This window comes from Dermacentor albipictus, chromosome 4, assembly GCF_038994185.2.
Source record: "Dermacentor albipictus isolate Rhodes 1998 colony chromosome 4, USDA_Dalb.pri_finalv2, whole genome shotgun sequence".
Classification (NCBI taxonomy): Eukaryota; Metazoa; Arthropoda; class Arachnida; order Ixodida; family Ixodidae; genus Dermacentor; species Dermacentor albipictus.
Window position 1 is genome coordinate 169,687,633 of NC_091824.1, and position 14,169 is coordinate 169,701,801.

At 42.6% G+C, this 14,169-nt stretch overlaps 1 protein-coding gene across 3 annotated transcripts in view; it reads left to right on the forward strand.

Moving 5' to 3' along the window:
- LOC135910102 (protein turtle-like) overlaps positions 1–14,169 on the forward strand; it is a 103,389-nt gene that overhangs the window by 15,044 nt on the left and 74,176 nt on the right. For all 3 annotated transcript variants that reach the window (XM_065442137.2, XM_065442138.2, XM_065442139.2), the window contains exons 2-4: positions 8,641–8,797; positions 9,828–10,009; positions 13,982–14,097. In XM_065442137.2, coding sequence (XP_065298209.1) covers positions 8,641–8,797; positions 9,828–10,009; positions 13,982–14,097 — 455 coding nt within the window. The remainder of the gene's footprint in view (positions 1–8,640; positions 8,798–9,827; positions 10,010–13,981; positions 14,098–14,169) is intronic.

The following is a 14,169-nucleotide window of genomic DNA, read 5'->3' on the forward strand; positions in this document are numbered from 1 at the left end:
GGTACTTTCCAGCGTATGCAAACATGACCCGCTCATACTTGATAAAACTGGCAGGCTACACCGAATGTAGCCGATGTAGAGAGCCTGGTACAGCCGGAATAGCGAATGCTCAGATGGACCCCACTTCATACCGGCCAGAAAGCGAAAAACTTGAGCAAGCCCAGTTAATTTTGTTTTTAACATTGCCACATGCCTCGACCATGAAACACCACGGTCAATGACAATGCAGAGGTATCTGTGGTGGGTCACATATGGGATGACATTGCCATTGATCATAATTGGATACCAACACATAAGCTTCCATGTGAACGCTATCGCAGCGCACTTATCTGGGGCCAGTTGCAGTCCTTGGCACTGCAGGTACTGAGACGTTAAAGAAACAGCTCGCTGCAATCTTGCACGAATTTGCGGTTGTGTGACTGCGGATGCCCAAAGTTGGTGTCAAAGAGGTTAATTGAAGTGCGTGACATACCCATTGACCCAAGTTAGCATGAAAGAGGTTCATTGAAGAGCGGCACACACCCATATCCTCATACTCAATGGCCCAAGTTGGTTCGATGCTTACTTTTGAAAGCAGTTCTTTCACCCCAGCAGCCAGATGCTCTACCCATTAGATCATGGACTGCCCAGTGATCCAACTTGGCAGGAAAATGGTCATAGACACAGACCACCTGATAGTCCCCTGAAAGTTTGTGAAGTTCTCAAATAATGATAATCGTATTAATAGAATCAGAAGAGGATAATGTTAGATAATTCTGACCCCTGGTTATTAAACAAATTAAACAAGGAAATCGAGATATATGCGAATAGGGTAACCCAACCAAAGTGAGAAGCCACATGCATCTTGATGGAAAGGCAGATAGGAATGTCCAAGACCTGGAACATTTTCCGATGCCTCTTGGACCCCGGCAGTACAAAAACCATACAAAGACACAATCTACAGAAGGTTATACACAGCTACGACGGTACATAAGAAGCGCTCTTTCGAGAGATTTTAAAAATGTACGTTGGAGATGCGGATAGAGAACGACTCCTGGATTACCTAGGTGACGAGAATCCTGATCTCAATACCCCCATTACAGAGGCAGAAGTCAGATATGAACTTATCATGCTCAACCCGAAATTTGCGTCAGGACCTGATGGGGTAAGCAACAAAACACTCGGGAACCTAGACGATGTATCCATCCGAGCTCTCATGGACTACATGAGAGCTCGGAGAGGCGTCCATGAGAGGCGTCCTTATTGCGGCGAAGCAAGAACTCATTATCGTACCAGTTGTTGTTTCCTCTTTTCTGGAATGTATATTCATCTCGATAAAGTGCAGTACTACAAATATTATTGCTGGTGTGTTGTACCGTCCTCCAGACCTGAACGATGGGTTTGCTGACGAATTTTGTCGCCTACTGACTGATGTGTGTACGCGTTTTCCAAATTCCGTCCTAATTATCTTTGGTGATTTTAATTTCCCCAGTATCAATTGGGACATTTTATCTGTCTCACCAAGTGATAAGGAAGCGCACGCTTTTCTGCAGTCTTGTCTAGATTTTCACCTAACTCAGCTCATTACAAAGCCCACGCGATCCACAGGTACCACTGCCAACATTCTCGACCTGATCCTAACCAATAATCCCGATGCCTTTTCTAAAATATTTCACCTTAGTGGTCTTTCTGACCATGACATCATTACCGGGTGCATAAATCACCGTATGCTTGACAGGAAAACTACCTCAAAGCTGATCAGGTGTTATAACAGGGCTAATTTTGACCAGATGAATCTCGAATTAACCACTTTTTCTGGGCGGTTCTTAGCCGAATGTACTTTCCGTTCCATTGAACAGAACTGGTCGCTGTTCAAAACAACCCTACTTAACCTCATTACAAGATTCATACCGGTTATCTCAATTAGGTGCAGTAAAAGAGCGCCTTGGTTCAACGAGCGGCTGCGAAGAGCCAATAAAAAGAAAAAGCGTTTGTATAGGCAGGCAGTTGCTAACAACCTATTAACTACGTGGGAAACCTACAGGAAAAGCGACAAGGATTACCAAATAATGCTGAAAGCCACCCGGCGCCAGTTTTTCAGTGACGTCTTACCCACTATGCTATCTAATAATCCCCAAAGATTTTGGAGCGTAATTAACCCACATTCACGCCCCATTTCATCCTTAACAAATTGCAATGGTGATCAGCTGGATGATGCCCATTCTGCTCAACTTTTTAACAACGCTTTTTCGTCTGTTTTCACTCATGAAGTCATTACCCCTTCTTTAGCACTCAGTTCACTTCACGATTATTCCATGCCCTCTATAGTTATAAGTGATGGTGGTATTCTTTCTTTATTAAATAACCTTAAAGATACTACAAGCACCGACCCGCTTGGCTTTAACTACAAAATTCTTCGAAATATATCTCAGAGTATTTTTCAAGTCCTTTCTGCACTTTTTTCTCAGTCTTTATCATCTGGCTGCATCCCTCATGACTGGCGAGTAGCTAAAGTAATCCCAATTTTCAAATCTGGCAGCCGCTCTGATCCCCTAAACTTTAGACCCATTTCACTGACTTGCACCTTCTCAAAGCTCCTTGAACATGTCATACACACCCATATCATTAATTATCTTGAAGATCACAACATCATATATAAATATCAGCACGGTTTTCGCAAGGGATTTTCTTGCGACACTCAGCTTGCTGGATTTACTAACGACTTATTTACTTTAGTAGACGCCGGGTTTCAAGTCGACGCTTTGTTTCTCGATTTTTCTAAGGCATTTGATCGGGTCCCCCACCATAGACTACTACTCAAGTTATCGCATCTCAATGTTCATCCTCAGGTTTTAGCATGGATTAAAGACTTCCTCTCATCTCGCGTTCAGTTCACAGCTGTTAATGGTTCTAACTCTTCGATGGCTCAAGTCACATCCGGTGTACCCCAGGGGAGCGTGCTTGGTCCCCTGCTCTTTCTAATATTTATTAATGACCTACCCAATTGTGTATCTTCCCAAATCAGACTGTTCGCGGACGACTGTGTTGTGTACCGAGCCATTAAATGTGAAACTGACCACCAATTTTTACAAACTGACCTCGATTCAATTAACACTTGGTGTTCATCGTGGCTAATGATGCTAAACCACTCTAAGACAAAGCTGGTCTCCTTTACAAGAAACTCTTCCCGCATCCCAACTGCATACACTATTAATCACGTAACAGTTGAGACAGCTTCTACTTACAAATATTTAGGGGTTCACCTTCAGTCCGACTTAACCTGGAACTATCACATCGATCTGATTTTAGCAGCTGCTAACCGTTCTCTTGGCCTCTTAAAACGTAACCTTCGACACGCTCCAGCGCCTGTGCGTAAACTTGCTTATATCACCCTAATCCGTCCGAAAATCGAGTACGCTTCAGCCATATGGGACCCGGATCAAACCTACCTCATAGATAACATCGAATCCCTGCAGAACCGTGCTGCTCGTTTCATTTTTTCAGATTACTCACGTTTCACTAGCGTCACATTGTTAAAGGCTCGTGCTGGTCTTGATAACCTTTCCCATCGTCGCAAACTTGCTCGCTTAACACTTTTTCACAAAATTTACCATCATCCGTTGCTTCATGACGATTTCTTTCAATCACCATCGGCGGTCTTTCCACGCCGTGACCATCCTTTCAAGATCAAACGCATCATTTGCCGCACTTCATCTTTTGCGAAATCATTCATACCCAAAACAATTATTGAGTGGAACCAGCTGCCTGCTTCAATCGCAACTGAAATGAATTCGTCCAAGTTTCATGAACTTCTAAAAAATGAATGTGGTGAGTAGCTTTTTTTCTAGTTTTGTTCCATTACCACACTGTGTTTGATTTTTAATATATATACATTTTTTTGTGTTCTGTTTACTACGTTGCGTTTTTTTTTTCATTATGTCTCATTGAGTGTTGTTCTGTTTTTTTTTATTATTATTCTTTGCCTATTCCTTGAATACGCTTCTCTGGGTTGCTTGTAGAATTTTTGTCACCCCCTATGTAATACCCTCGTTGTGAGGGCCTTTAGGGGTTTCTTGAAATAAAATAAATAAAAATGAATAACTGCCAGGAGCAAGGTGGCATTCCAAGTCTATGGAAATCAGTCCAAATTATTTTTATGCCGAAGCCTGGAAAGACACCACAACTGACGAACTTAAGGCGCATATCGCTAACATTGTGCGTCGGCAAACTCATGAAATATGACAAGATACATAGATGATGGACTTTACCCACATACCATGGTTAGATTTTGACACAAGTTATTGACGCAGGATATTATGCTCAAACTAAAACATCAGATCATAGATGCAGGTGAGAAAACTCTAGACACCAAGGCAATACTAGGTCTCGATCTAACTAAGGCCTATGACACTGTCACGCACAAGGCAATACTACGAAATCTCCAAAAGCTGGATGTAGAATGTAAAACATACGCGTAGATCAAAGACTTCTTGACGGATCGTACGGCAAAGATTTCAATTGGAGAATCCTAATTGGAGGCGCTTAAACTAGGTGATTGGGGTACCCCCCAGGATTCTGTCTTATCTCCTTTTCTATTCAACGTGATCAACGTGATCAGTCTCCCTGCCAGACTTGAAAAGATAGAAGGACTTGGACACAGCCTATACGTGGACGACATCCCCCTCTGGCTGGTGGCTGGAAGCGATGGGCATGTTGAAGAGATCCTCCAAACAGCAGTAAACATGGTTGAAGACTACATCAGAGACAAGGGACTGAAATGTTCCTCACAAAAATCAGAACTTCTGCTCTATAGACCCACATGCAGGGGTCAAAAAGGCATTAGGGAAAGGCCGCGCATTGTGGTGGTCACAGTAGAAGGCACCACGGCACCGATAGTGGTGATCCTGAGAATACTGAGACTCTGCATATCGGAAAATGGTCATAAATCATTAGACTACTAGACAATAGTGTTCGACAAACAATCAGACTAATAAAGCGGATATCCAACAGGCACTATGGCATGAAAGAGCACAACCTCATCTGATTAATAGAAACATTTGTAATCAGTCATATTGTATATGTGGTCCCTTACCTCAAGCGCCACGCTGCGGAGAAAGCCAAGATAGAATACATCATTAGAAGGGCATATAAGCAAGCCTTGGGAATTCTGCCGATTACGTCAAACGAGAAATTCCTGGTGCTTGGTGTGTACAACACACTAGACAAACTTATTGAGGCCCAGAGAGTAGCGCAGTACTTCGAAAGACTTACACAGAGTTTTACGAGGAGATACATCTTGTACGACATTGGAATAACCTACGAAGCACAGCATCGACTGCGGAGAGACATCCCAAGAAAAATAAGGGCACATCTCTCATCCCCAGAAACATACACCCCGAGTTTCACCAAGATAGAAGAATCGCAAGAGCGAGAGCTCTCCATAAAAGATTCCGTAGTGCCAGGGATGTGGTCTACATGGACTTGGCAGGGTACCTAATTAGACATAGTATGCCGACAGTTGGTACGAGTCTAGAGGGTGACTCCTGAGTTAGTGGCACTGTAAAAACAGGAAAGGCAGAGGTGGCGGAGGAGGCTGCGTTAGCACTGGCAATAGCCTCTACGGAGGCTAACACCGTAGTCAGCCACTCCAAGATAGCCGTCAAGACCTATGCCAAAGGAAGAATCTCCCCGGAAGCGCTGAGAATTTTAACCAACTCTCGTGAAGATCGAGACGTTTACATTATAAGGGCACCTGCACACTCCTCCCTTCCCAGGAACGAAATAGTGCACAACCTGGCTCGAGAACTGGTGGGCCGAGCAGGTGACATGCAAATACTGGGAAGAGAGAAAGACTGGATGACCAGCTTTAACGAGATCACCAAACACTAAAAATTGGGAAGGGCCCATTTTACCCCGGCACACTCCTTGCTAAGTAGACGGCAAGTGACGGCACTGCGCCTCTTACAAACAGATACATATCTGAAACCACTACTACCCGGACCTTTACATGGATAGATGTAGATTTTGTCAAGAGAGGGTGGCCCTACAGCATATGGTTTCGGGTTGTTCAGGCTCAGGCACTCACACAGAATAAAATAAACAAAACCAGAGAGCAGTGGGAGACCATGTTACTCAGCGGTGCACCGGAAGACCAACTTAAGGCAATCTAGCAGGCCGAAGATGCCACCAGGGCTCAAGGGCTTGAGGCCATCATTTAGGTAGAGAGGCCTACGTCTCAAATCTGCTGCCCTAAAATAAAGTTTATTCCTCCTCCTCCCATGTTCTCTTTTGTTCTGGATTTCCAGATCATGCATCTGTTTACTATGCATACTTTTTCTTTGTCTTCTGCTTTCCTTGTGTAGTTGTAATATTTCTCACACAAAATACCACCAGCCTATTAAAAGGTGTAATATGAGTTGGGGACTGTTTCTCATTTCCGGAAAGCAATGTGAATGAGCTCTAGCCTGAATGAGTTGGAGTTGAGTTCAATGACATCATATTGTAGGGATGATTACTTGGTGCCGGGAGATGAAGGCACTGTTAGTAGATTGTGTGCAACCAGAGTAAATTATTATAAGCTGCATGCATAATGCATTTTTTTCTTGTAGCACGAATAGCACAAGGACGTAGAAGAAGAACAGAGACACACACAAGGTGCTACAGAAAAAAATAAGCTGCAAAATGTTACACCAACAAGCCCAAATCTCTACAATGATGCATACATAATGCTATGTAAGCAAGAAGTGCCTTTTTGTCTTAGCTTACATGCTGCTCTCCAAAAAAATACATTATTTGTTATACATTTAGAAGAACTAGCCTTTGTGAGGCCAGTAAAAGGGAGGGGTCATATACGTCTGAAGACACCCGGAAAATGTTGATATCCTCGCCTTCCTCGACTACACCAAGGTGGGGAGGGGGGGGGGGGGGGTTGTGTGACAGAAGACCTATGGGCCCCGGGTGCCATACGACCTAGCTATGCCACTGTTCCAGGGTATCAGCTTTCAGTCTGACACAGGAAATGAAGCAGTACATTCCCCTTGTCACCTTGCATGCCGACTACAGCGACTTGAAGATCACCACCTTCTTGAATGCTTTGAAATGGCTTTTTTTCTTGATGAGACAAGTGTTCGTGGCCAATTATCATCTGTGACAAAGACAATCAAGCGTTGCCAGTGGTCAGATGTTCAGATAGCTGAATTTCTCCAGCACGTGGAGGTCATGATGTGTGAGAACCCTGAAAAGCTGATTATGGCCACTGATGATCAACTCAAAAATAAAAAATCAACCTTCCTGTACATAATTTTATTAGGCGCCCCTCCTAAGTTATAGATTTGCCTTAGCACACAGTGCCTGTGCCACCCAAGAGCATCTGGTTGCAAATTTCAGCGACCACGTCATCCTCAATATAATGTTCTACATTGTTCCGAATATCTAAACATGTACGGCACTATATATGGCAAGCACCACTGAGAGAACAACTAATGGCCACACAATGATAAAAAATTGCTAAAGGCTACTATTGTCGAAGCACTTTCTAACATCAACACACGCTATCTGATCTGAGTATATAGATATTATAGAAGGTGAATTCAGTCAATAATTGATACTGAAGGTAGCGTTATTTAACCTTCTTATAGAAAAGCAGCAAAAGAAACACTAAAAAAATATTTGAAATGAGTATGCCGAATCTTGTCTGAAATATTGATGCTATTCCTGAAGTCGCCATTATACTTAATGCTTTCGGTATTAGCACCAAGGTATCTGTATGATAATATCTGGGAAGGAAGTGTAATATTCATAAAGTAAAAAAAAAATGGAGTGAGAATGCTTATGGCTTAAGGAGACAATTTTGCATGCCGACACACTTACCTTATGTCATCAGCCATGTGCTGTACCATGTATGACTGCATTAAGACCAATTTGTAGTTTTGTGGTCATCAAAAATGACAACTGTGCTATAAATGAGACAATTGTCCATGAAGGTCTTATTTAGGCAGTTTTTGAGTTAGTCATAGCATATATATTATTGAAGTTGTTATAAAGGTATTGTTAAGTAGCCAGCATGTGTTCATCTGAATAGTCCTGTAGATGTTGTGGAACATCTACGATGCTAACAGCTGTAATCTGTTACTTGAGCCTCATAGTCACGATTTGTGCCACTTCTTCATAAAGGGGAGGCAAGGGGATAAAACAATAAACTTGCAGAGTTGCATGGTGCTCTGAGAAATTTGTTATCACGGGGCTTTAAAATGATCATGGAATAGTAAGTGACAATTACTGATGCAAAAAGGGAGAATAGTATCAGCAATATGTTTGAGTGATTATAATAAGCACATTGTTTAGCATGCTAATTGTGGCAGAGCTTTTCGAGGTCATAATTCCTGTGTGTCATGACTGTCGTGGGATCTGGCTAAAGTCACTAGGTGACTAAGTGAGTCTAGCCTAGTAGAATGCCTTGATACATCCATGCAGTCTGCAGACAACTGGGGGCACGTTGCTGTTTCATAAAATCTGCATATGGTGTTTACATTCTTAGTGATGATATGCAGCTTGTTGAGATTAGTGTGGTTGCACAAATTTTGCAGGAGGTTTCTGCTGTCCACCACAATTTTTGCTTGTGCCATCCCTGCTCACGTTGCTACTCTTTTGTGCTTTTTACAGATGCATCTGGGATGCCATCACAGGAGCCGGAGCACATGACGGCGTTGCTGGGGCAGGATGTGATCTTACACTGCCCCTTCGAATACCCGGATGGCATGCCAGTGCCCTATCTTGTCCAGTGGCACAAAAAAGACCACAAGATACCTATTTACATCTGGTATGTACTCATTCCTTTTAGATTCTGTGTTGCTTGTCTATGTATCCATGTGTCGCCATGGTGTGTCTGTGAAGCAAACACACAAATTTGAGTTAATCATACTAAAAGATTATGCAGATCCCACTTAATCAAGGAATCAATGTTATGCAAAGCATTTTGCAGGTAATTGGCTATTAAGCATCGACAGGGGTTGCATTGGATTACCAGGCGCACCAAGATGTTTGTGTAAATCAATCAGTTAATTGTGTGTTTGTCACAAATGTGTATGTGATGACAGCAGCAAGCTGACAGTTGTATGACGACGACAACATGATTTATATCCCAGTGTATCAGAGCAGAATTCTGGGAATTCAATGATCGACATGGCCATCGTTGGGTTCTACATAGTTGTAGGTACTGAATGGGCGTATGTGATAAAAACTTGGATTGACTGTCACCTGTGACTAAGTCTTACACAATCATACATGTCAATGTCTATGTCATGTGATCCATGTTAAAATGACAATATAATTTGTGCTCTGACAAAAAAACATTAAAAACTTGTTCAACATGGGCTTATCATGAAGGCAGTACAATGTTACATAGCTTCTACGTAGTGTTAGCTACTACAAAAAAACAAATGACTGGGGAATTCAGGCCAATCCTGAAGGGCAGTGCCATCTTACAGAGTGCCTCAAAGTGCTAGCTGCCATGAGGAAAGAATGTGAGAAACATGACAAACGTACAGAATGTCTCAAACAGCTATTTGTTGTCGGCATGAAAGAGGTATGTGTGTGCTCGTAGCCTAATGGCTATAGCATCAAGCACCTGTGCTGGGAGACAGAGGTTTGATCATACCATTGGACACTCGAATTTCTTTCTTATTGAAGAAGTCTGAAACGAAGCAAGACAGGAACTTACCTACTGCAGTTGCTTATCTTACCTACTTACCTACTAGTTTTAATTATTTCACCAAAGTTATGCCACCCTTTCTACCAATTAGAAACAGTGAAATCAAGAGCCTGTTTTTGTAATGTGGCTAATTATGCAGGTACGACGGGTACCCACCACATGCGGCCGATGACTACAAAGAACGCATTTCACTTTCGGGTCAGTCATCACTGAACCTGACAAATGTGCGCGAGTCAGACAAGGGCTGGTATGAGTGCAAGGTCTTCTTCCTCAACCGGGAAACTATTCGTAATGGAACTTGGATCTACCTTGACGTACTTGGTGGGTACTTTTCTTTCAACCTTCAGTGACTGCTTTCAGTGCAGTGGCCTTGCTGTCGATACTGTGGATCTCCTTCAGTTATCTTTAAGGCAAGATCACTGGAAGGCTTTTGATGCCTGACAAGTTTCGAAATTGAGCATCCACATTTTGGTATTTTAATGTACGAAACTGACTCACTGAAGCTTTAGTACATAGGTTCCTGTGCACATGCCCCGTTCTTGTATGTCAGCCATGTGTATTTTTGCAACTATTGCCGGCAACTGTACTGCCCATATAAGTAAAGGGGGCCCTGCTGCATCTTTTATAAAAGGTGCGGAATGTGTCTGATATTAACCCATTGAGGGTCGAATTAATCTGAAAAAAAAATTTCCCAAGTGGTCAAATTACTTTATTGCAGATCTCAAATGTACAAAATGTATAACGTTGGGAATAAATAGTAAAAAGAAAATAGGAACAGTATTTTGGTGTTGGCATCGCTCAGAACAGTAAAATGTTCAATAGTATTTCAGAGTGTGGTACTCCTTGAAACACGGGTCTGCGCACAGCGCCTTATCGCAGTCTGCACACCTAAAATGCGTGTCTGTTCTGCTCTTGGAGCGGCGAGTTGTGTTGGCGCACACATGACATCTTCTCTGTATGTGGCTGCCTTGGGCAGAGGTCTGAGGCACCCTCTCGCGTAAGCGCGTTGTCGCAGAGAGCGAGAATACCTCATGAGCGGTGGCGATAAACAAGCTGAGAGCAGCGCCAATCAAGATATAAATCAACTTCCACCGCCCCTGCAAGAGAGTGCCGACAAAGAGAAAAATGACATTTTGCGCGCCTCCATTGCGATCACGCGGCAAAACCGAAACCGCAAAAGGGGTGTTGCCACAGTCTGCGTGACCCGCTGAAGGTAGAAATCAGTTTTGTTTACCTCCCCAAGAAGGTAGCACAAATTTCAAACGCTTCTTGTAAGTCCTAAGAGGTGGCAGCACCTCCCAGAAAGCATGCATCGTCATTATGGCGTGAAATTTCAAACGGAGGGTCGAAGCCGTACCCGTACGGCAAAGACCTTGCGGGACAGAAAACCGCCGCCATACATGTACGGCAAAAACCTTCAAAGGGTTAAAGGACACTTCCTCACGAATATTTTTCAGTAAAACATTTTTTAATGTACCTTGCATGAATCAAATTATTGACACTCCTTTTCATAATTCATTCATCTACTCCTTTTCATAATTCATAATGCACTTAAAGCAGTGTACTGTACATGCCTGTGTGGAACAATGGTTACCATGCAGTGCCCATCATTGTGCCATGCTTTTTATTGGCGTGACCTCGAGATCATTTGGACAATGATTTGTTGCATTGCCCATCTCAGAGGCCATACGAGACCATCAGAGAGGTGCAGTGGTATTGTCCACCACCAAATGTTGCTATGGCTGCTTAAGTGATGGTGTTTGTTCACTTTTTCTTTAGCCAGAAACACTGCTTCATTGTAATGTTTAAAGAAGAAATCTGGCTTGTAGCCAGCGTCCTTGCATAATAGAGAAAAAAGTGGCGGGTGTTTTGGAATGTTCAAGGAAAGGGCAGGGCAGATTTTGAGTGAAATTCTGGGATATTTGGCTCAGATATTCATGACAGTATTGCTTAGTGACTACACCAGCTTATTTACCATATTCAGGAAGTGTTGTAGAGCTTGAGTTGCAGCAAGTTGTTTAATGTAAAATGACAGCTATAATTGAGTGATAACCATGAATGAATAACATGGTGCAAGATAAGTGGAGAGCTACTTTATTTTTGGCATGCATACTTGCCAATAGTCCCAAATCTTTTCTAAGGTTTATGAATTTGGGCTTGTACAATTTCAAGGGTGTTGCGTCAGGTTTCACGAAAACTAAATTCTGTTTTTGAAAGCTTTTCGCTCATCAATTTCCAAACCTTCTGTTGAAAGTCTTCTGATATTAGAAGGACACCATAATTTGGAAGGCATGGGCATGAAGATGTAATGCATCTGACTCAAGAGCCTCAGCCTGTTTTCCTGTCATCATTGATTTTAAGAAAGGCTGTCTATAATGTGACAACATGAACGCAACAGCTTCACCTCAAAATGTTATTTTTAATTGTTGTTGCCTGAATATATCAAAGATTAGCCATTGATGACATCCTCACAACATTGGACAGCATCCTGGCAGCAATATTGCTGAAAGTGTGAAAGTAATCAAATATTTGTTATCTCTTGTATATATATTTCAGCTCTGAGAGTGCCCATAATGACGACTATTTGTTTATGGAGGTGAAAAAGTAGATGTTTATCTCAATGGGTGGCATGTTATTTAGGCATCTTAACAATGGCATATTAGCTACTCTTAGTATTCAGTGCTGGCTCTGTTTTTCTTTGGTGTGGGTTGAATAGTTGCACTTTATTTTATTTTTTTTTAACTCAAATTTTGATGCACCAGCAGGCAAGACTATGCCCCACGCAATAATGGCTTGTGGCATAAATCAAGATAAAACATGCCAGCAGTACCCGCCGTGGTTGCTCAGTGGCTATGGTGTTGGGCTGCTGAGCACGAGGTCGTGGGATCGAATCCCGGCCACGGCGGCCGCATTTCGATGGGGGCGAAATGCGAAAATACCCGTGTGCTTAGATTTAGGTGCACGTAAAGAACCCCAGGTGGTCAAAATTTCCGGAGTCCTCCACTACGGCGTGCCTCATAATCAGAAAGTGGTTTTGGCACGTAAAACCCCAAATATTATTATTATTAACATGCCAGCAGAGCTCCGGCTTGCAATTTCTGCCAGTAACAAATTCCATTCTGTAGTAGTCATCAGAAAGAAATACAATTGAGAAGCGATTTGTCAAGGGGGAGTACTTCTGAATTTGTAAAGCTTGGTCTCTGCAGGCAGATATGTAATGAAGTGGGCTTGAGTATGATAAGGTCATGATTCCAGTTTGGTTATTATAAATCATATATAAAAGATTTAAGCAAAGGCTTTTGTGGCATTCACTTAGAGAAGCCCAGTCCAGTTCTTTTTTTTATATTTGTTGCTCTATCGAACTGGTTGTACCACCCTAGAACATGTCTTGTGGTGTTCCATTGTACTTGCTGTATTGACATATTATAGTGCACACTGAGTGGGACAAGCACCGTACAGGGAAGATGTGCTAGAGTATTATTGGCCTTACGTAAGCTCTATAAGCATCCTCCCTCATGCCTTCCCAGATCCTCACAATATAACACCCCGTGATACTTAAATGTGGATTCCTGTTGAACAAATTTGTTACTTACTTAGAATATAGGAGTTGTAAATTTTCGTAGCTTTTTTCATGAAACTAACCAGTATGCACTTGTTCTGTAGGCACAAAACGATTCTGTTTAATCTGCACCATGCTTGAACACAATAGAGATCTTGCTGCAGGTGTGCACAATCCATTCCACTGGTTGCTTTTGCATACTAGGCACAATCATTGGGCAAAATCAATACAAACGTAGAATGTGTTAAACACATGCACCTAAGTGGCTGGATGGTGGGCACCCTCTTAGTGTATATATAGGTGAGGCAAAAAATCAAGTCGTGGTCTTCGAGTGGTGGTGTCATGTCTTGCTGGCACGCTTAGTCTAGTTTTACCACGGCCATAACTATGCCTCCTACACCTCCAAGCGGGCCAAGCATAGATTCCTGTGGACCTCTAAACGAGATGTAAACTGTAAAAGAGGATATTTCATTTGGGACAACTTGTTGCTTTTTGTAATTTAATTAGTCTGTTATCCAAGAACATGGTGCAACTACAAGCAAGTTCACGCATTGTGATATGTGGTCTCTAATTTGCATCCTCACTGGAGCCAAACTGTACTGTGTGGTAGAATGTGCAGTGTTTCTTGGTTCTGGCTGAAGGGGAAAGGTTCATTAACTCTGTAACTGTGGCTACATAAAGGGTTCTGCTGTTGCTGCTTTGTAATGAACGTTTGATTCCTGTGGCATGTGCAGCTCCACCACACTTCAAGTCCAAGCCAGAACAGATAATCTATGTGAAGGTGGGCGAATCGGTGGTGCTTCCCTGCGAAGCTGAGGGCACCCCACCTCCCACCATCATATGGTACAAGGTGAGCTGGGTTGTCCGCCCTTTTTTAAACTCGATGTTAAACATTCAGTACACATTCTCAGTGGGAACACAG